At 40.9% G+C, this 27,734-nt stretch overlaps 1 protein-coding gene across 6 annotated transcripts in view; it reads left to right on the top strand.

Annotated features, from left to right (window-relative positions):
• The window catches only part of tcf12 (transcription factor 12), an 83,308-nt gene that overhangs the window by 44,178 nt on the left and 11,396 nt on the right, over nt 1–27,734 (top strand). For all 6 annotated transcript variants that reach the window (XR_003219729.1, XM_019358773.2, XM_003442264.5 and 3 more), the window contains exons 7-13: nt 1,784–1,916; nt 3,608–3,660; nt 18,584–18,683; nt 19,838–19,977; nt 20,499–20,640; nt 20,833–20,903; nt 23,423–23,567. Coding sequence is in view for 5 of the 6 variants with exons in the window: in XM_019358773.2 (XP_019214318.1) it covers nt 1,784–1,916; nt 3,608–3,660; nt 18,584–18,683; nt 19,838–19,977; nt 20,499–20,640; nt 20,833–20,903; nt 23,423–23,567 (784 nt within the window). In the remaining variant the exon portion in view is untranslated. The remainder of the gene's footprint in view (nt 1–1,783; nt 1,917–3,607; nt 3,661–18,583; nt 18,684–19,837; nt 19,978–20,498; nt 20,641–20,832; nt 20,904–23,422; nt 23,568–27,734) is intronic.

Genomic DNA, 27,734 nt, shown 5'->3' with positions numbered 1-27,734 from the left:
TGAAACTGACCTCACGGCCAATTGGTCGTCAGTGGTGATAGTTTCAGTCCTTATGCAAATGTAACCTGCAGTCAGCTGAGACTGGAGAAGTCACTTAGATGAGTGACGAAACGTTTCTCCCACTGAAAACGCTACGTCCAGATGAACAGAATCAACTTTTTGGGAGAGCATGGTACCATTTGTACCTTTGTGCATATTGGTGCTGAGGTGTGCCTCACATGAGCTGCAGCTTCTTAACATTTAATATCAGAATTTCAGGATCTTTTCACCACAAAGTCTGACATTGAATAGGGAAGCTTGTACAATCTCGAGATCTATTCAAGCTGGAAGAGCTGAGCTGATGATTGTTGAGTGATGTTTGCATGTTGTTCCTCCCAGACTGACTACAGTAGCATAAAGGAGGTCAGACCCAGTGCTGCTGCAGGTATTCAGTGTCACTGAACAAAGGCAACAGCAGAAGTGGGTCTGTTGTGCCATGTGAAAGCTCCGGCATCAGTGACAGCGTGTGTTTTTTGTTTTTTTGCAAACTATTTTCCTGACCTACATTTCATATCAGCGAAATTATCTTCATTTCTTTTGTGCTGATTCTCATGTACACATTTTTTTTTAGTCCCAACTAAATTTGGAACTTTAAAGCATCAGATAGAAACGTCTCAGTGCTAAACTGTGTCAATCCTCAGCTTGCAAAGAGGAATCCAAGAGGGCACGTGAGGCAGGTTTTCAAGCCAACTACTACTACTCTTCATCGGTCTGAGTTGACCTCACTCACACACTCTACGCTCCCCTGATCTCCAGCCGATTACTCTAATTAGACCAAGCTCTTAATTGGGTTTCTTAACCCAGTTTGTCAGGGTTGTAGAGGTCAAACAGATATTGGTGACAGGGTAACATGGTAAGCTTTCAAGGCTGACGGAGTCTGTCCTCTCATGTAAAAAAAAAAAAAAGATATGTGAAATCTCTTTTTAAAACAAAATGGAATTTTTTGTTTTCAGCTTTTTCCTTATTAGTCATTTCTTTTAAAATCAACCACATCTGACAGAAAGTTCCCAGTCAGCTGGTTTTTATTTAATAAAGACATGCAGAATTTCACCAAAATTTCCACGCACATCCACGTAGGCTCGATTTTACACTTTTTAATTATTTTAAATAATTTTTTTCCAAATTCTGAGCCCTCACAACTTATAGACACATTCAATTTTCGGGGCTTAAGCACGTATTCCATCTCAGTTACATTTTATAGCCTTTAAATTTTAAAGGCATTAGCAGTTAATGCTCAAAGCTGGTCATAGAAAGTGCTGAAAATACTGAGCAAAAAGAAGATCTGGGGTTTCGATTGTGACATGCGCTGTGGGTGTAAAACTGATTTGGTTTTAGATTTTAACAGAGCCTAAATGTGCTTTTCAGCCCTGAAGGCGTCATGTGGATACTTAAGAAGTTATATGGGCTCATAAAAGCTGGAATAATTATGTGAATTAAAAGTGCAAAATTTAAATCAACCGCTTTCTACTATGAAACCACATAACTCAGAATATTCATAGCATGAAGTAAACTTTTTGCATGTTTTTTAAAATATACTGAAGTTAGTGTACAAAAGAAAGATCGTATTAACAAGCGGATAAGTGGGAGACACTGAGTGCTTCTCTTTATTAAAATATGTGTTATTTTGAACAAAGCTCTGTTTAAATGCGGAGAGCTTAAAAAATGACTGGTTGAAGGTCAGTTTGGACAATAAAAGTTGATCTTTTCCTTTAGTTTTTAAACATTTGTGCGTTTTCTCTTTCAGTCTTCTTTAAGGACAGACATCGGGTTGGCGAGTCCGAGTTCAGTGACTACGTCAGGGAAGTCTGCTACTCCTTTCTTCTCCTTCACTGCAGCCAATCCAAGAAGACGTTCTCTGCCAGACCCTCCAGCCATCGGTGAGTGCCGTCTTCATGACTGAAAGAAAAGTGCTCTTAAATGACCAACAAAGCAGGTTTTACAATATTTGAATTTCACATTGTGCTCCAAAAGTAGATCAAGTTTCAATAAAGACCGCCTTAATTATGCGATGCAGGATTTGAGCCTGTCTGATAAAATTGTTTTTTGGGCCACTTTAGCTCATGCTTGAGAAATCCCAATTACATATGAACTATTGCTCGGTCAGTTCTTCATATGCCTCTCATCTCAGATTTGCCTGTATAAATTCCAGGGGAAAGAAGGAAAATATGTTATTTTAATCAGAAATGTGCAACATTTCAGGTCCCTACTGTCATTACTTTGCTCAAAAAAAACAAAAACAGGATGAGGATCTGGGCATTTTTTTCAAGCTCCTGTTTTGAGGTGCAATATTTAAATTCAGTTATGTAGAAAACTACTTGAGCTAAGTCCTGTAAAGGAGTAGAGTAATTATTAGGCGCTGGGGCTCTATGATCACAGACTATCAGGAGTGTAGCTCAAGTTAACATAAAGTTAACTGAAGTACTGTATTTTCCGCACTATAAGGCGCACTTAAAATCCTTTAATTTTCTCAAAAATCGTCAGTGTGCCTTATGTATTAATTCTGATTGTGCTTACTGACCTTGAACCTTTTTTATGTGGTACACGGCGCTGAAACGACTTTGGTAAGCTACGAAGCCGCACCGCTTGATGGATTGTCGGAGCATTAGGGCTACCGTAGTCAGGTGCTCTTTATGGTCCGAAAAATACGGTATTTTGTATGTTCGATCTCTGATGAGTAGAAATCACAATAGGTTGTTTTATTTACAGCTTCACATTTTCAGGGCATATGTTCTTTAAAATCACCCAAATCATGTGTGTGGTTTCACAGATATTATAGCTTCAATATGGAAAAAAAACAAACATTTTCATCTAACTTCAGTGTGATATTCCTCAGATGTGACACCATTTCCAAGATCTAAATGAGCTCTTTTAGAAAGAGAAACTTTCTGTTAATATTATATCAAAAAAATGTGATTCTCTCATTTTCTCTATGTAAATATTTTTTAAATATTTATATTTATGTACAGCCACGGTGAGGCTTTGTTTCTAATGTTTCTCGAGCCTTGGGGCGTCTGCGTGCCAGTGTTAATTGTTTGACAGTCTTAACATCCACTGCACAATAAAGGAAAACTAAAAGTAACAGCAAAACTAATAAAAGCTAAACTGACACAAGCAGGTAAATAATGGTAAATAATTCAAGTAGTTTTCCTTTTTTTCAAAAGTCTAGTTTTTATATTTATTTTAGTTACCGATTTTTACGTCTAATTTTAGCTTTTAGTTTAGTTTTATACAATAACTTGATAAGATTAAATAAAAAATTACAGCTGTAATAACTCCATGTTTGATATGAAGCTTATAAAGCCCTAATATGAACACACCCTGCTTTGGTGTCTGGCTTCAGTCGTCATCAGGCTGCGTTGAAAGAGCAGTGACAAAAACACACACAAAAAAACAAGTATCGACATATTTCATGTAGGATTGTGTGTAGTTTTCTTTTATTCTTTATGTGAAAATCACAAACAATGCTTCTTAGGATTTTGTTGGTGAGTTATGGCTTCTGTACAGTTGCCTCTTTATTATTTTGTTTTCCCCCTTTGAATGAATACACCCTGCTTTCATCTTTCCACAGATCCTCTCCAAACAAAAAAGGTTCGCAAGGTCCCTCCTGGCCTGCCTTCATCTGTGAGTGGAAGATCATCTACCTCTCATATAAATAGATTTCACAGTGAGCTCACCTAAACAAACACACTCACTCAAACACACACACACATACACACACACACACACACACACACACACACACATCTTTACCACTCACACACCCTCCCTTTTCACAGTTGTACACAGAGCGCTCTTGACAACCTCGGCACACTTCTCGGATTGAAATTGTGTTGTCTCTGTGCGGCTTGTTCAACAGCGACTGCGGTGGTGCCTGTTTGATTTTGACTTTTAGTGTTTGTTGTTTACATGCTTGTTGTTTTAATCCGAGCACGTAAAGGTCTCGGCGGGCGACAACTTCCTGCAGATTTTTTGGTGTGTCGTGCAAAAGCGCATGCGTGCGTGCGTGCGAGTGTGTGAATACACATGTGGACCTTGAGGTGATTGATTTTCAGTGCTGCCCTGTCACAGTCTAGCCTCCTCACAGCCTCTCCTGGGAGAAAGAGAGGCTGTCAGAGCGGATCCCCAGCTCTGCTCTTTTGATGTTTAATTAGTCATTACGTAGCCGAACAGGAGGACAGACAGAGATTAATAGCACAGAATATCTGAAATTTCTATTGGTAATGATCCCGGTGGAGCAGAAACCATTAGGATGCAGAGAAGTGTGGAGCTCAGCTTGTATTCGCTTAGACAGGGGGTGTTGGAGTTCATTAATATGCATAAATCACTAAGTCAGATGTTCATTGTTAAAAACCCCGGTGGATCGGCAGAGGCTTTTATTAGGCTTTGCCTTGAATTCTCAGAACTAGTAGAAGACAAGGATTTTTAAAAAATGTTTTTTCCTTTTTAATCAGAAGCAACTGGTTTACCAAAAATCCAACATTTTCTTTCCTTAAACAATGATGGGGTTTCTTTTCTTCTTTTGGCGAGGGAGTCTGAGACTGGATTTGCCTTGCAGAGCTTTGATAATCATCACCTCTACTGCTGTTACTCTGAAATTAAATATGGAACAGGCCACCGAACATAAAAGGGTGGCATGTGTTTTGTTTCTGGATTTGTATTTGAAAAGAAGTTTGTCAGAGCATGAGGGAGAGAGAGCAGTCCCTGGCAGGAGCAGGAACGTGCGCTGCCTTCCTCTTAAGTAAGTGATATATTTGAGGTCTTGTCAGACGGAGGGAGGGAGGCAAAGAATGGTTGCCTCGCGGGTTACATCTCTTTGTTGTGTAAATGGACGCTGGGCTTTTATTTGTCAGTACTTAACACATGGGCGCAGGTGCGGTTCTGTGACTCATAAGAGTACAATCAAGCAGTACAATGCTAGATGGGGAAAAACAGTGACAGAGCATGGGATAAAATACAGCTTCTTCTTGTCACTCAGTACGGCTCAGAAGATAAAGCCTGGAGCTTGGAGGAATTATCCCAGTTAGTCTTTGATCCCATTTGAAAGAATAAAGATGGCAGTGTTGAATAAAGGGCTATAGGTCTCTTCTTACCTGCTGACAGAGAAAGGAAAACATAAAGAGTTTTTCTCCTCTTTATTCTTTTAGTTGGCATATGTGGAAAATGTTAGAGTGGGAGGTTGTGTGGCAGCTTTTAGGAGCTGTTACTTTATTGCTTAGTGAGCTAATAGGAAGCAAAGGTGAGGCATGGGTGCAGCAGCTATCGGATGGGGAAAAGTGCTACCTGCGGGCCTCAAAGGTGTGTCTGGTGACTGTTGGAGGGAGTGTAAGCTGCATTTCTGAGGATGGTTATCAGCTGAGACCCGTGTTTGTATTGCTGGCTGTGGAAGTAGCGAGGTTTGCCGTTGAAGAAGTGTCGAGGGGAAGGCGCACCTGGAGTCAGATTTACTTTGCCACAGGCAGCTGTGTGAAGAGCCTGCAGCGTACCTGTAAAGCATGAATGCAGCTGCATATGCCACCGAAAGCTTTTGCTTGTGTAAGCAAACGCGGGAGCCTCACCAGAGACCTGAATAGCTGCTTGATTTAAAAAAAAAAAAAAAAAATCAACATAGTGCTTCCCATCATTATGTCTACTGCTGGGAATTTTCTTATTTATTTATTTCATTCTCAAATCCCCTCTTTATTCCCCAGCTTGTATTCTTTGCTCCCTCAGTCTAAAAATAAATTTCAGAGTTTTAAATCAGATGGGCAATGGAAGATGCAAGTCCAGGCGTGATGTGTGTGTACACTACATGATGGAGCTGAATCAAAATATTTACGGGAGCACATCCTCTGTGCAGTTAGGTTTTGACACTGCAGTGCACCGGGATGTGAACACTATCTAGACGGGCCAGCTGGTGATTGCAAATATTTAAATGTTTATAGGGCTTTTTCATCTTATATACAGACAAACCCCCCACCCCCACATCAACCACACTCATACTTTCCTCTGTGGTCTGCTGGCTGTGTGCTTGCAGACGTGGGATTCTGCAGTGGCTGTAATCGTATAATCGTGTGATGTATATGCCTAGCAATATGTTGTTTAAAGGATTCTTCAAAGCTGTTTGTTTATCTATAAATTTATAGCTTACCACTTTGTGCAGGAGATACCGATAGAAGCATTAGTTCTGTTACAGTAGACACCTCGGATCTCATTGGCCGCCTGCTTTTATTTGACTGTATAATCTGAACAGTGGATATGAAGGACAGAGCTTGTTGTCATTGGACAGACAGGCTGCTACGCCGAGGGATGCTGATGGGCAGCTGCGTGGGCACCTGTCTGACAAGAAGGACTGAAGAAGGAGGGAGAGAAAGCTCGTAGCTCGTGGGGGAAAGTTGCCTCTTGTAGGATATTTCTGGGAATCTGCAAGGGCATGGTGTGTATCTCTGTGTGCGTGTCGAGTTTGTTTGTGTAAATAGTGTTTATGCCATCCTCCCCCACCGCCTCATCCCCCCATCCCCGCCTTGTCAGAGGCACAGCGGCTCGATGTGACACTTCCTCCCTGGCTTTGGTGACGGTATGGCTGCAGGATGAGAGAAAGAAAGTGGTGGGCTGAGATTCGGCTCCCCTCGGGGCCTTTTGCAAGCGAGAACCCTGAGTGTGGATGACAAAAAAGATTGACATTTGCTTTTGACAGATCACTCAGACACCCTTGTTTCTGAGAGATTTGTACTGTGCGAGCTGTAAGAAAGGAAGTCGGCTCTAGGCTGTGAATCTTAAGACCTAGAAATGTTCCTCGCAGTGTTGTCTGGTGCATGACTTTCAAATGGTATATTTTCTCTCTCTCTCTGTCTCTCTCTCTCTCTCCATCTGCCATTAACGGCTCAAAGACAAGAATAATACTGTACTGCAGCAGTAAGCTAGGGTTCCTGTTGTAGAGAGAGCAGCTTCTTTTTGTTTCTTCCTTTGAACCGTGGCAGGATGGGACAGTAACGGGGCTCAGGGAAGAGATCTTAGATGAAATGCATCAGTAAAGCCCTTTGTAAACCTCCGTGAACACCCTGGGCCTTTTTAAGTCTCAGGCAAAATTAGATTCTGAGGCCACCCAGCAGAAAAGCATAAAGCTGCATGTTTTGTGTTTTTGCCTTTTGATATTCTGATGTAAATCCACAAAAACATGAATTAAACAATGACACCCGCAGGGATGAACATTATAAACAAACGTACATGCATACACTTTCAATTACATCCTGAAGTTGCCTGCTGATTTTTATTTATTTATTTGTAGGAAGTCACTAAACAGAGATCTGTTTCCCAGTCTAGTTGTGCAATTTAGTGGTTTGTAATGTGAAACAAGGAAAATATTGGATTAATAACAATAATAATGATGCTGATACAGGCCTTTGAAATGTATCTATCTAGAAAACATAAGTGTGGCGTTGTCAGAGAAAAGCTAATTACACTTTATTTTTTCTCACTTTTTTCTCCGTGGTATTGAAAGTGGTTTCGCGTATGGAGTATTTTCCTGACTTTTGGTATCAAGTTTTTAAATTCTAGTATCATGACAAGCCCACTAGCTAATATTAAATACTTGCACAGCTCAAAAAGACTTGATTGCTGACAGTTGGTTGCTGTTATCGGGCAGCAGGCCCTACTTTAGTGGGTTTCATATTAACAACAGGGGCAGAAAAAGACCAAGCTGCAAATGTTAAGTCGTCTTTTAAATTTATTTCTTAAAGAGTAATGCCTGTAAAGCTGGAAATTATTCCTGGTTGTTCCACAGTTCACTGTAAAAATTAGAATTTGGTGTATGTTCCGTATGTCATTGTTTTGAATGTTATTATAGGTGATTAAACTGACAGGGGCCAATATTGTAGGCTTTGACTTGACCCCAGTTAGTGAGCTCCCCAGAGATGACCTCATCAGATGGCTGATTAGATAGACATCCTTGGTTTGACGGGATGATGCTGAACAGTCGCAGCCACCTCTGGGACCCTGGGCTTTGTGTTTATCTTTGTTTGGGTGGCTGAAATTTACCACTGACATTAGAGGCTGCAGATAATGGAACAGGCAAACAATCCAGAGGCCTGACCTCTTTCATCTGTGAGGAGAACAAGGAGTTAAAAGGACTAAGAGCACAAAAATAATGCACAGATTAAAGTCATTACTCACATTCTGGCCTGTTGTAAATTATTCATGTAAGCCTTGCGTGAGTGTACGGCATTAATGCAAACCTTGATTTGAGATCGCTGGCAGACTCAAGAACACAGCCTGTCAACAATCACTAAGTTTGTTATTTAGAGACCATCTAAGGGTGGCTGCTGTGACCTGGAAAAGACATCACTGAACCACAGGACTCTGCTGTAGGTCAGAGGTAATGTGTGTATTACTGAGGGATAAATGAGACCAGTGTAATGACCATAGATGGCGACTATTCAGGTTTCTGAAGGTGTGTCGGTCAGCTTGCTTCTAAGGCAAAGGAAGTTTATTCAGCTCAGAAGTATTGGAGCATTTGAATTTTACTATTGTTTATTCCTGAAGCGTTTAAGGACCCAGAGAAATAAATCATCTTCATAATGCTGGTGTTGGTGTTTAAAATTGAACATGTGCAGACACAATATGTGCAGGTGTAAATCTTTGCTCACCTCTGCCCATCAGCTGCAGTAGACTGCCAAAGAATGAACACTAGGTTTGCATTTTTGTACATCTGGTTCTTTTATATCAAAGCTTTGTGTTCAATGCCTAAAAATAAGGTCTACTGTAATAACAAGCTTTAGTCATTCTCACATTTTGTTCTACAACAAATATGCAAGCAAATACCCACGTTTTACTATTCAGGTTATAACTGTGGTGCTAATTTGTGGAGATTATCATGCAGAATTAAATGTTTAAGAATAGAACACTTATATGTCACGCTAAAAGCCTATAGAAAAAAAAATCCCATTGCTTTTTTGGCGAGGGAACCAGGGTGATGCTAACATTCAGGTTGGCCTACAACAAAAGTCATCCCTGCAGCACTCCGGAGGGATGAATGAGCTTTTCGTCATGCAGTCTAAAATACAAAAGAGCCATTTAAGGGATGGTTTTGCAGCGTAGAAAGACACCCTGTAAGTCTTTTTTTCCTGCAAAATTCTGGCTGGCCGGAGGATCATATAAAGATCTTTTGGGGTAGCTCTGCGATCCTCCATCTGAATCACAATTTTTCTCACTGATTGTGTTGAAGCCATGTCATTACATAATTAGTTAGTGGATAGAAAGTCAGTCTCCAACTCTCTGGACCGCTGCGTCATTCTGTTTATTCCTTTTTTTTGTTAGTCTTTATTAGATAGGAGCAGTAGAGGAAGGCAGGAAATCAGGGGAAATGGAGCAAGGAAATTACACGCAGTAAAGGTGCAGCTTCATCTGTTCGAATTTCACCAAATCTCAGTCGATATTCTCCTGTGGGAGACGATGATCTTATCTTATTTTAAACTGAAAGATCTGACCAGAAGTGGTGATTTCTGTCTCTGCTGCGTTGATGCTTCCAAGATGTTAATTGATTAGCTTTCTTGTGGTCTTCACCGGCTCTGTCTGCCGATGACAAGATAAGTTACACCTTTAAGATGCCCAGCACTTCCAGTGAGCACTGTCCTACTTGTGTCACGGCCAATCAGGGGTTTGCTTTGTTCATGTTAGGCAGAAAAGTTTGAACACTGCTGTTATTTATTTGTTTGGTGACATCATCTGTAACTAGAATCAAAATCATGTGAAAAATTAAGTTGGTAGATTCAAAATAGTGATTCTGGGCTGCCGCTGGGTCATATCTGTACTCTGGATGGAGCGACCTTCTGGATCCTTCCAGGACAAAAGAATGAGTCCCCGTGAAGGTAATGAAACTAATCCTTTGAAGGATTACATCCTCACCATTTAACCACTGAAGCCTTCATTCTCTATCCCCCAATCTCACTCGGTCTTATTCAGTTCTTTCAATCTCTTCTATTTTACACATTTTTCACATTTATTAACATTTATTCTACAGTGTGAAGTAAAAGTGTGAGCAGCAGGGGAAAAAAAGTCAAAAAAGGAAGCTTCCTTTCAGGAGAATAATGTTAGTAGGTTGTTTTTAGTTTCCCTGCCATATGGTTTTGGACAGATGTCCAAACACAGCACAAATGTGTTATGTAAATTTTTAAAATTCCTTTTATTTCTGTTAGCTTAGAGAATAAAATAAATATGGTTAGAAGCTTTGTGTTATCATTTCCTGCCATCAGGTTTTTAGTCCAAGTGCCTAATTATTGAAATGTGTGTAGCCTTCTTGTAAGTATGATTGAAAACATAACGGTGCTTTTTTGTTTTTTCTTTTACACAAAAGCTGAATCATTCTTGCTGATGAGTCCATGAGTCGTGTCACTTGCATTAAATTGCAGTCTGTAATGTGGACATTCAGTATTTGTAAAACGGCTTTTGAGACCAGCAGTCACATGCAACAAGCACAAAATCCACAAAAAATAAAATAAATAAAACCTTATGTTTTATTTTTGTTCTTCTTTTGAAGCCTATTTTTAGGCTTAACTTGAAATTTCAAACATGTGCCATCCGTCCCAGAACATACTTTTTTCCCCTCCTTAATGTCTGTCATGAAGAGGTCACGTAGATTTGCAGCAAAAGAGCAAACAGGTGTCCCATCCTAGCACTTTTTTACATTTCATGCAAAAAGGAGGTGTCTGCTTTCACTTCCCTGAACTCTTCAAGCAGAAAACACAAAGAAGTCAGGATTAACAATGTGGCATCTCATGGGAAAAAGAAATTTAACCCTTATTTAAAATTAGTTTTTAGTTTAAGATCGGATGTATTTACTATATTATAAATGGATCCAACGAAACTTGGTAGTCTCTCTTACTTATAACTGTAGCTGAGGGTATTTTTCCTCAAATGTTTTTATTGGCTTTTGTTTATCATAATCTTACAAAAAACATCTTACGTGAACAATTGGAACACACGAACATTAAGCTCCTAAATTAACCAAAAATTGCCGCTGTGCTGTGTTCTTGTACAGCATCTTTCTTGCCCTCTCCTTTTTGTCAGAACATCTAAATTTCCATCAAAAGCATCTCTGCTTCTGCTCTCATACAGAAGAATTCAGGATCAGGCCTCACATGACAAAACTGTGATTGAATGGATCTGCATGAGTAGTGTTCACAGTCTTAACAGCTTTTCCTCGTGTGTGTGTTTCTTCTCCGGGTATGGAAATAAATAATGCAGACAGGCCTCAGTGCTGTCAACCCCAAATTTTTGTCCCTCCTCTTCATGCCCCCCTACAAAAATCAGTGCCGCTCTTCTTATTGTTCATACACGTTCATGTTTAATCTGTCCCCTTCATCCACTTACGCTCTGATGCCTTTAACAGTATCAAATAAAGCCTGCAGCTGGCTTTGAAGCATCAATTTCCTAAACAGGTTCAGTAACTCACTTCTTTGCTCTGACTTTTTATACTTTCCTCATATGCAATTCATTGACGCAGCATAATGTATATTGTTAGTTTTATCTTCATATTCTAATGAGATTTCTGCTGCAGTACAGTGTGCTTGTATTGCAGGGAAATGTAATTTTTAAAACTGGACTCAATTATACAAGCTCACTGCTCTGTAGCGTACGCAGAGGTTATAGTTAAATATAAACATGCAAGCTGTCATACAGTAAGTGAGACTTTACAGAGATCGTTATTTAATCTGTCTTTAGAGATCAAGTGTGCAGTGAACAGGTTTTTGCATTTTCTTTTATAGTTTGTGATAAAATGAACACAGAAAGTTGGATGATTTTGTTGACGATCAGTTAGTAGCTGATTCATCATATACTTTAATAGACTTTAATATGTAAAGAAAACGAAGCTCTCGAGCACTATGTAAGCAAAAACATTTTTTAGTAAGTAAGTTTAAATTAATTTAAAATTAATTTTTTAAAATTAATTAATTTTAAAAAAACAAAACATAAAATACATAAAAATAGGGCTAATGAGCCTGTTTTGGGTAATCCCCCATCTGCTGTTTGTTTGGGTCCAGGTCAGCTAACTTTAGAAATTAGTGTCACGCTGCCAGAGTCTATAAAAATATTAACCATCACTATCATTGCCAGTGTTACTACTGTCTGGGTAAGGCGGGTTTCATGGTGCATGGTAATAAAAAATTGTCTTTTTGATTTAATGCACAGAAACACTGAATTTTGAGTGTCCATTCATGATAAAGCCAGGAGTTTGGGAGGGAGAGGGTTTGAATCCCCCCATGAGCCCCGCACTCAGCCCTCCATAATTAGAACCAGAGCTTCTTACAGGAAGCAATCTTCCTGCCCGATGACATCACCGCTAAATCCCTGCGTGAGTTGGGGGGTGACCTCAGCCTGTGGATTTGCTCGGGGTTTTTCAACACCCAAACAAATCCCAAGAAAAGCACCTTGTGATGACTTGAGTGTCTTTAGAGAGGATCGCGTGAACAGGTGGGCGGAGCTGAACCTTCACCTCCCAGCTCAACAGTGACGATTTCCAGCAATATCAAGGCTGTGAACTGTGAGTCACGGTCATTCATAAAGTTAAATTAATGAACTCTTTTAGGGATTTTCTCTCCTTCAGAGTCAGTAGTGAGAGAAATTAGTTTGATGTATCCTGAATCAGCCAGAACTGGTGTGTGTGTCTGTGTCTATTTGTCCCTGCTTTCATGTGTTTTCCTCGCAACACTGCGCTGTGTGTCTGGACTTGTTTTAAGATCTCTTCAAACACTTCTATCATGACCATTTTCCTTAAAGCATCAACTTGAAACAGTGCCAGATATAAAGGGGTAACAACATGCAAAGCCAGTGTTTTGGATGAGTTTAAAAGGGCCTCTGAGAAGAAAGGGGGATAAATAATAACAGTACTAAAAGCAAAAGCATAATAAAGGCCTAGTTTTCTTAAGGAAGTGGAAGCTTTCATCTTTCTATAACAGTAATGTTCTCAATGAGTCTACAGGCCTGTGTTTAGTCGAGCAAGCTTCGAGTGGCACACATGAAAGGCTCCAGTCAGGCTGTCCAGACCGGTCTCTTGCTAGAATATGGTATCTATTTTCGCCTCCTCCCCTCCCCTCCTTTCTTCTTCTTCTTCTTTCCTTTACCCCCACGCCCCCCCTCCTTCTCCTCCCCCGTGATAAAGGTAATGGGGAGCTGTGTGGCTTGCAATGACAGTAAACCATGGTAAAATGGCTGTCAATGTTTTGCTCCCACCCACCCACCCACCCCTTTAGTTCTCCCCCGTCTGAGGCCCCCAGGGTTTAGGAAATGGAGCATTATTTTCCTGTTTCGACGTCACAAGCCAACCCCTCTGCAGCTGTTGCATGCTTTACAACTCTGTGTTTACAGGGGCTCCAGCTAAAGGTCCCCCTGCGCTAACAGCGAAACTCTCACATTTCACATTTCATAAATCTGCCGTTGTATTGCTGGCTGGATTTTGGATTCATGGATTTTAAAAAAAAATAAATTTCTTGCAATGTTGAGCCGTCACTCTCTCCACTCTAATGACTCCTTGTTGGGGTGCGAACCATGTGTGGGAACAGGTAAAATGAGCTTCCAGATGGCTGTGTTCTTCCAAAAGCCATAATTCACCTCACTGCCTGTAGACTCATTTAATCATCACAAAAACAAAAAGATTAGACGCCCGGGATTAAAACGTGTGGAAGAGAACAGGCTCGCCGCACTTATTTAAAGCCCTCATTTGATCGCCTTTGAATTACACACAATAAAACCCTGCTTAGAACAAAATTATTTTAGTTCCAGTTTGTCGGGGTTCCCCTGCAGAAAATCTGCATTTTTCTATGCCTGGAATTAAAACATTTTTTTTCTCCTCTCTTTCTAAATCCGCTCACACATTTGTTTTCCGTCCCACCCACTTCCCTTTATCTTTTCTATACCCACCTCCCCGTCGACTCCCTTCCCCCCTCCTCGTCCTCTTCCTCTTCGCCTCAGCACTTAGAAGCTTAAGGGAGGGATGTACCACACGAGCCACTCCCTTCTTACAGCCACCCCTTCCCACAGTGTGGAATGGTACAATCCTGCTTTGCATAAGTTTCCTCTGAGTGGGTCTGTGTGTGTGTGAAGGCCAGTACTGAAAGAATTATTAGACCCTTTTGAACGGTTTGGATGTATGTCTAGAGAGAAAGCTAGCGTGCCGCTGTACTATACCTTTATCACTTAAATTGTTAAAGCTATAATGTATTGCGCCTACCCTGTGCCTGGAATGGGCAGTAACTCTTTAATGTATTACTACAACGGGAAATCGGTGAGTAGTCTCTCTGGGAATGTGTGTGTCTGAGACAGAGGGGAGCTGTATAAAGTGTGGTTGCCTGTGTGTGTATGTATACGAGTGTATCCCTTTGACTGTCAGTCTGATTTTATGTGAAGTTTTTGCACTTAATTGGTTTGAACTTTTAAAGCACTTTGTTCGTCTCCTTGCATGCAAGTGCAAGCGTCCGATGCTCCTCTGCCTCATTTTCCACTGCATCAGTTAAAGCTGTCACACAGTGCAATTAAAACAAGTGACTCAAACCTGCTTTGTACCACGTACAAGTAAATATTCCAGGTTAGACATATTTTTTAAAAAAGGAGGTTTTGCCCTTTTTTTCAAAGCATTTTCCTCTCATGCAGGGAATGAAGCAGAGCAGCAGAAAGTTTTTTGCAGTCTTGAATTATTTTTACTGGCTGCTTGCTTCAACTCCGAGACTGGGTTGAAATAATAACAAGTGGGAGTCTGGGAATGATTAAGGGAAAGAGGCTGCCTGTTGAGGTTAGACTTTCCTGTTTGCAGATTGAGCTCCAAGCACCAGTGTTGCTGTTATTCCATCTGTTTTTAATCACTTTGGCATTCTTGACGCCACAGGGAGCCTAATGTGATTTCTGAACTTTTCTGTAATGACCTCTTTGATTTTTGTTACTCTGAAAAGCTTTTCTCTGTGACTGCTTTTGTGTCAATGCATGCGTTAATTAAAGTGTGCTGCCCTCGGAACTTTTGAGTTTCCATAGTTTTTGTGTTTGTGTGTGTGTGTGTGCGCGCGCGCGCGTGTGTGTGTGTGTGTGTGTGTGTGGACTTGTAGGTGTAGAGACGAGCTATGCTTGAGGTTTTTTACTGTAAAAATCCAGTGGACTGATGAGTCTGATCAAGGGCAGTCTAACAATGGCTGAAGTAGCTCTGCTGTGCATTTCAGTAATCCTTAAGTAATGATCCTGTCATAAGCAAATTACGCAGGCAGATTTCCACCTGTCACTGCACGTGTTGTTTTTGCTGTTAGATAAAAAGGGCATTTGAAAGAGAAATGAAGAGGTTAGCTTTTTATGGCATTGTATTGAAAAGGTCATCTTACTCATGCTTGTGTTTCAGCTTTCCTCATAACCCATTACGGCATTTCCCTTTTTGTTCTCGCTGCACAAAAGATGACTTTGATCTTTTTCATATTAAGTATTAACAGGCTTGTGTTACATTTGGTGATGGGGAGAAAATTGATAGCATGTGGACGGAACGGGCAAACTTTTATGATCAAAAGCACTTGTTAAATAACCACCAACAACTTTTTTCTTTCTTTTTTTCCTGTTTTGCTTGCAAGGAAAAAGAAGGATGGTGCTCATTCTTTGCACCAACTTCATCCACATTAATTTGTTATAATGCAGAGTTGCATAGCAGGCTCACCATCTGGAGCACTGGGAGAATTCACAGTGGGCCATTGGCTTGTGAGTTGGTGGCACGGTACCAATACAGATGGAGCAGCTCACTGAGCTTTCTTCCGTTGCCTATTAGTGAAAAAGAAAAAATTGAAGTGAAAGCCCTGCAGCGATTTTTTTAGACCCCTTTTTGTTGTTGTTGTTGTTGTTGCTGTTGGGGTGGTGGTTGTTGTTTTCCTTCACAGAAAACAAGTGGAAGGACATAAAATTAGACCAGAAAATAGCAAAAACACTAATGTCGCAACATGTTTTCTTTAAAGTGCCACATGCCTGTTGTTGTTGTTGTTGTTTTTGTGGTGCAACAGGTTGGATCCTGCTTTCTAGAAGCCTATATGGCACATGTGTTTGCTGCCCTGCAGTATGCATGCTTGACTAAATATCCAGGACAAAGTCAGAGTATATGCATAAATGGTACGGCATACTGTGATTAGTCAGCAAAGTTGTGTTGATGCCAAAACCAAATTTTTGTGACATTACCGACTGGAAGGTATTTTTGTGCTTCTTGACGGTGCATTTGGATGTAAGATTTAGCTGTTTAGCAGTTTATATGTTTTTATTAGATATGATATAATAGAATAAACATTATTATTCTCTTCAGATCTATCCGTCTCCTTCAGTTCAATGCTTTCTTCTAGTCAAGAATTCAATTCTTTGAGCGCATTTAATGTTTATATTTCACTTAAATGTGAATTCACTGAACACTGAAATTTTTATTTCTTCACATGCTCATGTAAGGATTTGGCTTCCACTGCTAACTCTTACAACATCAGAACATCGTGCCACTAAAAGTTGGTCTTTGTGTTGGCTCAGTGTCACGGTTTTATGCATAAAAATACTGAAGCTTTTATTTTCCAAAAAAACATTGGCAGATATCGCACACAAATGTCGAACAACGCCCCTCTAAGAGAGCAGACTGAGCTCAGCTTTAGTTTGAAATGGCATCGATTCTTTCTAAGCCCTGTAAGTGTTTAAGATTTGGACTTGAAACAAAATGCCCCAGAGAGTTGGTTCGATTCCAAGTAAAGACATACCATATAAAACAGGACAAGCCATTAAGAGTGCGTTTAAACTCTTCTCTTTGAGGTTTTTGGCAATTAGACGAACTGATTTTTTCCTAACTTTTATTTTTTTTGGAGACTTACTTTTATTTATTTTTACATTTCCCTTCCCTTCCTGTTATTCTGTGACATCCTTTGTGGTCGTCGACAGATTTTCTTTCAGCCTTTGATATTTTGATCGGTAAGGCGTGAACTTCAAACGCAGGTACCGCAAGGCTCGGAGGCACATGGGAAGGTGTGGAGGATATATTCACCAAAATCAAGCTTCATAGATTATCATTTACTAAAAGTCATTGTTTGCTTTCATAATTTATTATTCATATTCAAATAATTAGTTGTAAATAAAAAAGGTGCCACTGTAAGATTTATCTTTTGTGTTGATTTTATTTAAGAAATAACGGCTGGTGCTGAAATAGCCGGTATAGGTGTGTGCTGGTGTGCTGATCCGTGTGAGTGACGGCTTTTAATTAATGGCCTTGTAAAAGGAAACCCAGGCGGGCCCTCTCCTCCATAGGCCTGGCGGAATGAGGCACCCGGTGTTTGGGATGGTTTATTAATGCTTTGACTGGTTAGCCCAGGGTAAAAAGGACAATTAGCATTATCCGCTGCCATATGCTGCCCATTGAGCGTCTGACAGAGGCGAAAGACAAAGCCCGGGTTCCCGTGTGAGGCTAACCTGAGATCTCTCTGGAACTTACTATCAACCCTGGTCACATGTGTAAGCCAGAAGACCCATGAGGGTTGCACCCCTCCCAGAGCACTTTAATTACACACCCAGACAACAGCGTGCGGGAGACCTGCTCACTCAGCAGAGTCTCGCTTAAGCTGCATTTTGATATGATGTTCACGTGTATGTGCAAGCGTTTCAGCGCAAACACTTTGTTTGCTGTGCATATTTTCCATCAGCGCCCCGCCATAAAAGAACTTAAGTAAGTAAACAACCTTTGTGGTCGTCATCACGTCCACGTGCATTAGGAACCAATTTGGAGGAGTGAGCTGTCAACATCTGAGTGTGAAATGAGGCCATTAAACGGCAGGTTCATCTCGCTGAGTGGGGACACAAGCTGGAAATGTGCAGGTGGAATCGAGCTGGCAGGTCTGGCTCTGATTAGTGTTACACGACAGTGGGGTCATCCAGTCCTGTCTGTGGGAGGGAGAATTTGTCCAAAACTTTTTCTCCCTGTTTTCCTCCTTCACGCTCTGCCTCGCTCCCTCGACCTCCATCTGGAGTGGATGAAGTCAGAGACCACATCACTGGTGTTTGGACTCCAGTCTTTTTGATCTTACCGCCCAGATTGGCACACACTCACAGCTGTACAACAGCGTGCTCATTGTGTTTCCTTTCCCCCGCAAGCTTGCAGGTAGAAGTATAAAGAAAGCAAAGCAGGCTCTTTTTGTAGCGCTTATTTGATTTCTGCCTCTCTGGGAATGCTGCAATTTGCCAGGCATTTAGTCTATGCATGTAAGCGGGTGTCATTATACTTCCATTAGAGGTTGAGTTGATCTGAAATGCAAATACTTCTGATAATCCACTCCCCCCGTCATGAGCTTGATTGCTTGCTAGTCATTAGAATGTGTGTATTTATAGTTGTAGGGCTGTTTCTGCAGTGGATGTGTGCGTGTGAGATCACATACTTGTATATACCCTAATATGATTGTGCTTTGCATTTTTAGGGAGCGTGTTTACTTCACAGAAACTGATATAAGAGCTGAATGAGTTTGAACACCCTCATACCGTGTGTGACAGTCGAGCCTTGGTGTTTCGGTTGCTTCTAATGACAATCATGTTCTCCTGGCAGGTGTACGCACCATCTCCAAACTCAGAAGACTTCAACAGAGATTCACCTTCATACTCTTCTCCAAAACCCTCCAGCAGTATGTTTGCAAGCACTTTCTTCGGTAGGTTCATTCATGCTCATTTCTCATTATTTAGAAGGGCAGGATAAGACCAAGTGAGCATTTCTGGGTTTTGGGTTTTTTTGCGATCCCAGCCATTGACCTCTGAGAAACACAGCTAATGTCAAGAAATCTAGCAGCCACCTCAGCTCACCAACTTATAAACAAGGACAAGCATCATATTTAACAGCATAAACCAGATGAGTGCATTCTTTCTGCATGGGTCTCAAGCTTTTGGCGACTGTTTAAACTCCCATTAAGTCACAAAAACTTTGAGAACCTCTGGCCTAAATTAAAGTCAGTGTGGTATCTTTTCATCAAGTTATCACCAAGAATCTCAAATTGTTCCATTAGTTTGCAGTTGTATTCTATTTTTTGTTTTTAGTTCATTTTAGTTTCCTGAGTGGGTTTGCTTGTTTCAGTTTTGTTTTTATTAGTTTCAGTATTATTTTGAATTTATTGTTATTATAATGTGGGTGGCTTGTGTCAGAGATCAGATGTTCAATAGAAATTTAACACTTTATGTCATGCGTCACGAAAAAACATGTGCATCAAAGCCTCCTGGTGTTTTTTTTAGGGTTAACGCATTTGGCCAGACTGACAAAAAATAAAGTGAAAGAAAATTGCCTGATTTTGTTTATTTCAGGCAATTTTCTAAGCTCACAACATCACAATGTATTTCAGATGACTGAAGTATTTTGTTTACACCTAGTTTTAGTTTTTAGTTTAGTTTTGTTAACGGTTATAACCTTGGCGGTTATCGCGAGCTCCAAAACCACTGAACCAAACATCTGTTTATATTTAATTTTGTAGTTTATATGTTGCCAGACAGATTGAGTTGTTAGATGTGTGCTCAGTTTTTTTTCAGTCGGACTGACTCCCGCACACACACACACACACACACACACACACACACACACACACACACACACACACACACACACACAAACGTCTTCTTGTTGCTCTTTAGCATTTGTGTTATCTCAGCTGTGTTCAAGACAAGGATCATGTTTCAGTCCCGAGAGGGGAAAAAAAGTGCTCTTTGGATGACCCCCAAGTTTTAAGGGTAAAGTTAGGGGGTTAGCCGTCTGTCTAACATGTTCTTTCCTTCAGTTCTAATCCATTGTGTGCTAAAGTGATATGTTTATTGGTTTTAGATGGTACCCACAGTTCGTCTGACCCGTGGAATTCGTCCAATGGCATCAGTCAGCCCGGCTACGGGGGAATACTCGCAGGATCTTCATCTCACATGCCACAGTCAGGAAACTACAGCAGCCTGCACTCACACGACCGTTTGGTAAGCTTCACAGCTCGGCCGTCGGCACTTAGGCTTTATGAATAAGTGATAGATGATTGCTAGTAAGTTTCTGTTTTGCCCTCACGTTTACATGAACGATCCAGTGTGTATTGTTGAACACGCAGGGCAAATAAATTCTGTTGAAGCCCTGGTTTTTGCTCTGCTCTCCCATAGCGCATCTCCCTCAGTCGGAGGGGTCTGTGTGTGTCTTAAGTTGTTGTCTGGTTATTATCAGTGAAGACACCGCTGACCCTCTTTGTGTCAGCGTTTGATCTTTTCTCGTCCGCCTGCCTGCTTCACTTGGCAGGGCATCACAGGGAGGCTGCAGATGCTGCCTGTCCTCTCTTTATCTCTGTCCCTCCCCCGCTACACTAACTTTTACTGCGTGACAGCCTGGAAGACGTCAAAGGGCATTTTTAATTTCGAGAATAAATAAATAAGCTCTTTCTTTCTCTCTCTCCCTCTCACACAAACACATTTATGATTGAAAATAACACCTTTCTTTTTTCCCGATCTTCCAGAATTACCCCGCACACTCAGTCTCTCCAGACATCAATGCCAGTCTTCCTCCCATGTCCAGCTTCCACAGAAGCAACACCAGCACTTCACCATTCGTCACTGCGGCACATACCCCGTCCGTGAACTCGGCCGATGGGGTCATGGGTACGTTCTTTTGCTAACAGTTCAGTTACCTGCTCAGATTGGCTAATTACTGACCCAGCAATGTAATCATAGCTGAATGCTCATTCTGTCAAGGCACTGAGTCATGCAGGGGGGACAGCTGCTTTGTGCACTGTAACCGCTCCACATTTGTCTGAGTTTGCGATTACAAAGCTTTGCTCTGTGTTTTCGTAGCTGCTGCAAATCGGGGGACTGCCACTGGAAGCTCACAGACTGGAGACGCACTGGGCAAGGCTTTAGCCTCGGTGAGTTACGCTGTTATGTCTACGATGGAAAATGTTGCCTATCAATACTGAGTATTTTCCGGGTAGCGTCAGTGTTGCTTAAGGCATTTTGGTCAAGTTCAAAGAAGTTTTTGCATTTCTAGTCAAGTGTGAAACTCATATCTGACTTCTTTAAGCCCTCGAGCTCAAATCATTCTGATTTTTCTGCAAATCAAAGTAAAAATAACACACACACACACACACCCTTTTTTTTTCTCCTTTTTTTTTTAGCTTTTGTCTCCAAAGAAGGTGACCTCAGTCATCATGCAGGGAATTAAATGCTATACTGACCGCTGATTAAAAAAGCCCAGAGGACAAGTTTATAGTTGTTTTTTTTGTTTTTATGGCCTAAGCCTGGATAATTGTGGGCTTAAACTAAGAGTATTCAAGAAAGGCAACTGTACATTAAAAAAATACTCCTAAAGCCAATGGATTACACTTCAGGGACATCCTGTAATGGTTCAGTCCTTTAGATTGTTTATAGTGTTGTGTGTCTGGAGTGGACTCACAGATGAACGTCACCATTTGAATTGCGTGACGAAAATGATGATGTACATGTGCATTTATGTCAAACATTTTGTGACGTAACAGACACTTTTTATCCTAAACTCTTCCCTTGTTTCCTCAGCAACAATATTTGCTGTTTCCATTTACACACTGGATGTATTTTTGCTTTGGATTTCAAACCTATGATCCTCAATATTTCAACTAAATCTTCAAATGGTGTTTAACATGTTGCATAAACATGAAAGCAGCGTTTTAATTTTACACACAGCACGAGCTGTTCGTTTAAGAGGAATATTTCTTGGGAGTGTGAATCCAAAATATGAGAGTTTGGGCATGGTAATAACAAATTAAGTCCTTTATATTTGCAGACTCAATTCTATTAGCATGACAAAGCTGGAGTGAAATGGACACGGTTGGACTAGGGTGGGGGTGGGTGCATGGATCAGGGGTGCACAGGGGAGTTTATAACTGCTGTGGCTCAACTCCATGGGCCCCCCTTTGTAGAGCTTTTGTTCTCGGCCCTTTTAAATTGGCCGTGCTTATTGGCCCCATGCCGCCTGCGGGAGCGTAACTGATGATGAGGCGGAGCTTCATTTATTCCAGTAAAACGAGCCATGTTTCACTTTGAATGCAGCGTTATTAGCCGGTGAGTGAAAAGAATAGAAAGTCATATATTGTCGGGTCAGAAGTCACGGTTATAAACAGCTGTCGAGAAACTAAGAAAAATTTGGAGATTTGTCTTGAGTTTTATTGGTTTCCAACGCAGAGATAACCGCGCTATTAATCCTCCTTAGTTTTTCACTGAATTGCATGTCTGAGAGTGAAAATGCTGAGCAGAGAGAAGCTCTCTGCATTCTGAGTGTCGCGGGGCATAAATACTCATTCTTCCCTTCAGACAACGGCCGATCCTCCTCCACATTCAGCGCCACACACTTCAGTGAAACCTCTATCCTGATACTCCAAGCTGATTGAAAAACTAAAGCCCCGAGATCAAGATTGAATAAGGAGATTATTAATAATGAGTGCATTCTATCATCCCCACAGAAGTCGAACGCTTTCCTTCAAGCTCAATTTGATCTTAACTTGGAGGAGAAATCTCTGTGGATCTGTTGTTTTTTCTCTGCTAATTAGTCAGGATCCACCGTAATACCCTGACTTCTCCGAGGCATGTTCCATTATGGCACAAATATCCTCTTATTAAAGAGGAAAAGGAAAAAAAATCAGGGATGTGTTTGTGCTTTAATCCAGCATTTGTTTAAACAAATGAAATCCCTGTGAAAGTTCTGAAGACATAATCTCCTCGTTCCCTGATTGACATGTCATCCTAAAACTCGGTGACCTCAGCGTGACCTATCAGAGGACGGCACGACGAAAACTGCCAGTATTGCAGCAATGAAACCAAAGTAACTCAAATGTAACTATTTGTCCTCTTTAAATAGACTATGAGGTTTAGAAAGAAGCAAGAATAAACAACATTTGAATATGACGGGGTTTTGATATATGGCTCAGAGTATAATCTCAGGCTACAGGCTGAATTGTGGCCCTTGAGATTTGCTGTTGTTGGCTTAACGGGGTTTCCAGGTTGGGCGTCTGCACACTGGAAAAACTGGACACCTACAAGCAGAGAGTCTGTATACGAGTGAAAATAAAGTGTGCTCCTTTAAAACAGCCTCGTTTCCTAAAAAGGTTAAAAAAGAAATGAAATTTGAGAGTGAGTTTAAAGGATTAATTTAATTGAAAATAGTACAAAGACCTCATTGAAACATTTGAAACAGAGAAAGTCGGTGGCTTTCTTTTAACGGACTTTGGCTAATTTTCCATTTGATGTTAGGAACCTGATTCGGAAAGCTGGAAAAGCATGTTTACTTTACTATTTTTATAGAAGGGTGGTGTACATTGGTAAACACGCCCCTGCTTCAAATTCATCTTATTATTCTTTTTTATTTTTTTAATCTGTCCTGTCTCTCCTGATGTCTTCCTCTCTGCCTCCGCAGATTTACTCACCTGACCACACTAGCAGTAGTTTTCCATCCAATCCGTCGACACCTGTGGGTTCTCCTTCACCTCTGACAGCCACAGCAGGTGCAGCCTCAGCAGGTACCGTGGTGACTGCTGCTGGCACCCCGTCTGGAAGGCCAGGTAGGTCACCAGCCTGTGGATTTTAATCTCATAAACAGTGTCTGCACACATATACTAGATACCAGCAGAAACTGCTTCATAAAGGCTTTTTTTTCCAGGTAAAGTGCCGGTGTCGCACTCAGTGGCTATTTCTTTTCCTAGAATAGCCAAGCTAATTATCAGGCTTTCATGAATATGTGCCCTATTTTAACTGTGCAAGTGCAATAACACACACAAAAAGGCAGGTCTTTAGGCTGTCTCCAGCTGTGCTTTCTGATTCATGTAGCATAAAAAGGCTGGCTGAAACTGAAGTGGGAGGCAAATGAAAGAGTTTGATTAATAAACTGAGTCTTGTTCACTCAGTGTTGTCATCCCTCCTAAACAGCTGTGCTAATGACAGGTAGGCTTCTCCAGGAAAGTGTGTTATTGTGTGGACGCTGGAGTTATTATCATGGATATTTTTTTCTGCTTTATCTCACATCATTAGCCAAAACATCATACAGTAACTGTGGCCGTGCCTGCACCGTCATGCATCTCAGGAATAAAAGAGGAAGTAATGAATTTGAAGGTCTGCATTTTATGTAACAGTCACAGCTCTGCTTGTGCTGGTCATTGCATATAGGGCCCTGTGACTTCAATTAATTCAATTAATTACTTTTACTCTGTGCTGCATTAGTCGGATTAATTAAAGCCTAAGTAGAGTGAATGGTGAAGAGTTTCCCTAAAACTTAATTTAATACCCCCTTTTAGCTTTAGAGCATCTCTAATCATTTGGTCGTCATTCTCTGTGCTTTATCTGAGTCGGGACGGTTATTGCCATTTCTACATGAATCCATCCTAAAAGAAAGCTTAGTTTAGTCTGGGATAAGGCTGAACATCCACTGAATTGACAGCCATGATGAGTATTTAAAACTGAAGAAACGCGAGAATTAATTTTCAAGCGAACATGTTCCAAGGAAGTTTAATCTCAAGCAAATAGAAGAGATGCCTCATGCCAGATTTATCTGCTGGCTGTGCTCTTTCTGCGGTCCACGAGCACAAAAGTGACACCATTTCTATTGAAAGCATGAAATCTGTGTTGCAAGTTTATTCTTCACCTGCACCTTAAAACAGTCCCTCGCCTGCTCGCCTGGCATCTGCATCAGGAGCTTTATTTTTGTGGCTGAGGCAGCCGCTCCGCATTGACTCCCAGTGACATCACAGAGAAGTTTTGGCTCTCAGCTTTTTAGGAGGCGCTTTGCTCGAGCTCGGGAGTTTAAATGCAGCCAAGAAGTACCTTCAGAATTATGTGTAGTTTATTTTTTCTGCTGTCATTTCCTTTAAGTGATAGAAATTTATGGACAAACTGTGGAATGACTGCGGCTCTTGGGGCGGCGAAGGGTTTAAAAATCTTGTAATGAAAGTATTTGAAGTGGGTTTTAAGTCATTGAAAAGCTTTTCATATTTGCAGAACTGTGTTTATGACTTATAATAGCAGCTCATACTATTCATTCTACTTTGTAGTAAAACAGTTTCAGGAGTAGATTTTTTGTTATATAATCCTGCTTTCCCAGACAAGTGTTTTTGTATTAGTTAGATTTTTAGGGGGGAGGATGAGGCGACCAGTTTCCCTCTGAATTGTAATTATTTTCTACAACAAATTCAGAGAACAAAAGCAGGAAAGTAGTAAGGAAATCAGGGCGGCTCCATCAAAGGGGATCCTGTTTGTAGTACACTGTACTTTTAAGTACCGAAAAAGAGATGTAGATGAAGATTATGGTCTGTCAGATATGTTGACAGAGGCGGGAGAGCAATGGAAAGAGAATGAGAGGGGGGGACAGTAAGGGAAAGCCCAGTGTGTTGTTTTAACGGGCAGTTGTGTCATGTGTGGTAATGGAGTGGCGACAGCTGTCTCTACGTATGCCCCCCTCTTCCTCAGCTGTTGCCCTGCCCCGTGGACAGCTGTTCCCCCAGCACACACACATGCATACACACACAGACCAGGCGGCAAAATGCCCCATTTATTCACCAGTGAGTGAAGGAAGGTGGCTGTGACTCAGCTGATCAGAGTGGCGGTGATGTGTCTGTTGACCTATTTCCAGTACAGCACGCCGCACCTGAAAACTGCAACAATATGACAAGCTGAAAAAAACAGTTCAGTGTTTTATTGAATGAAGAAAATCCATATTATATAGATATATATCTATATGATATATAAAGCACTGCTGCCAAATATGTCATGTGGAATTATGGGGAAAGGATATAGTTTTACTAATTATTCGTCCTTAATGCGCCTCCGGGCTTAGAAAAAGAACGATACTCTGAAATTGGCCCAAAATTTGGCTAGTTGTTGATGTAAGTTTCCAAATCCATTCATCATTGGGACTGCACCAATATACAGCACATTACTCAAGGCTGGTTTGTTCAATTAGCCTTCTCTGGTGCACTTGGGGACCAGAGTTTCAGGCTAATTTTTCATAGCCGCCAGCCAGCAGAGGCTTATGTGAAGTTCCTGTCTCACTCACCTGGGAGAAAGCTGAGGCAGAACAGAGACTTTTTCATTTCCTCCTCCAAAGTCACTTTTAATAGTCTGTTAATTAAAGTCGGCTTTTCCAAGGCTATGTGTGAGTGTGTGCACAGAAACATGAAAACTCATAAGACCAGAGAAGTGTAGTTAGACATTTCATTGGGATGATTTAATGGAAGTTCCCTGAGCGTGAAAGGTGTGATTTTTCTAGTGTTTGTCAAAAATATACATCAGCTGCTTGTTGCCACTGCAGTTTTACCACTGTTAACCCCTTAAAGCCAAGTGTGTCATATCTACTACAAGAGGTTTTGATGCTTCTGCATCATCAGTGTGATTTTTTCCCCCTGAAAAATCAGAAAATATACATTTTTAAGCAATAGTTGCAAAAAAATGTCAAACGTAGCAAATATGATACAAATGAAAACTCACACATGCAAATTCATACACATAAACACAATTTTCTAGCAGTTATTTCATGGTTTAGGCTTTAAATGGTTTAAGCTAAGTTATTTGTGCACTTGCTCTGACAACATCAGTCTGATTTTGTAAAACTGAGAAATAAAAACGCTGCGTCAGTCTCCTCACAGTTGGGACCACTGCACCCCGCTCAGCACGCTATAGCTTTGAAGTGATGTAAATTAAGCTTTAAATTAAGAATAGAACAACCATCAGCGTTCCTCAGGCTCCTCTGCCTTTATCATGGGTTTTTCATTGCTGGTTATTTTAGCAAAATGAATTTCTAGAATCACGCGAAATGACTGATAACAGAAACAAAGTCTCCTTGTGTGGATCACGCAGCAGTGCGCACCATTTACAAGGATGTGGGCTGGGCTTGGCATCCTAACACTATAATAGACACCAGAAGAGCTTGGAAAGACTACGGACACCCTATCCTACTCTGTAAATAACCTGGAAAGGTTCATTACTGTCAAAGTCCATTAAGGTTATTTGATTGCAGTATAATGCATTGCCTCTTGTTGCACATGGCTGGCACTACTTGGATAATTGCAACTCAGAAAAAGGAAAGAAAGAAATGTTGTATTGTAGCTGGAAATGTGATGAGCAGATGTGGATTCCTCTTCTTTAATTTACACCAGATCAAATCAGCTTGATGTGCTTTCCTGTACTGGCCGGTAGATTAAATTTTTGGCTCAGATAAACATGCAAAAACTCACTGTGCCAAAGGTAAATTATAATCTCTCTCCCAGTGCAGAGTGTCTTAGATATCTCTGTATTTAGATCATATGATTAAAATGCACTGGTCTTTATTTAGAGCAGAATTAGATTTGACTTTATGGGACACATTAGTGGAATATTCAGGCTCATATATTTACAGATGTAAATTATATAAAGAGGACTGACTTTAGTGCTACCACATCATCAGTCAAAGATGCTTTTAACTGACTAAAAGTTAAAGAAAAAGAAAGCCCATGTAATTATTTCTTTCACCAAAAGCCTTCATGAAGATCAGGTGCTAAAACGGTCAACTGCGGTGCACTTTCGATTACTCGTTCCTGATGTTTTTGCAGGTTTCTAAATAAAATTAAAACATGCGTGAAAACTAGTCCTGAGCGTGATATTTTTCACTGCTCACATTGTTTTCATAGCCATGGTTATTAATGTGCAGATGCAGCGTTCATTTCAGGGTGGAAGTGGGTGTTAGTCAAACCCTGCGCTGGCTC

This window comes from Oreochromis niloticus, linkage group LG1 (assembly GCF_001858045.2).
Source record: "Oreochromis niloticus isolate F11D_XX linkage group LG1, O_niloticus_UMD_NMBU, whole genome shotgun sequence".
Classification (NCBI taxonomy): domain Eukaryota; kingdom Metazoa; phylum Chordata; class Actinopteri; order Cichliformes; family Cichlidae; genus Oreochromis; species Oreochromis niloticus.
The sequence above is the reverse complement of the archived record's forward strand: the minus strand, read 5'-3'. Positions and strand labels throughout refer to the sequence as shown.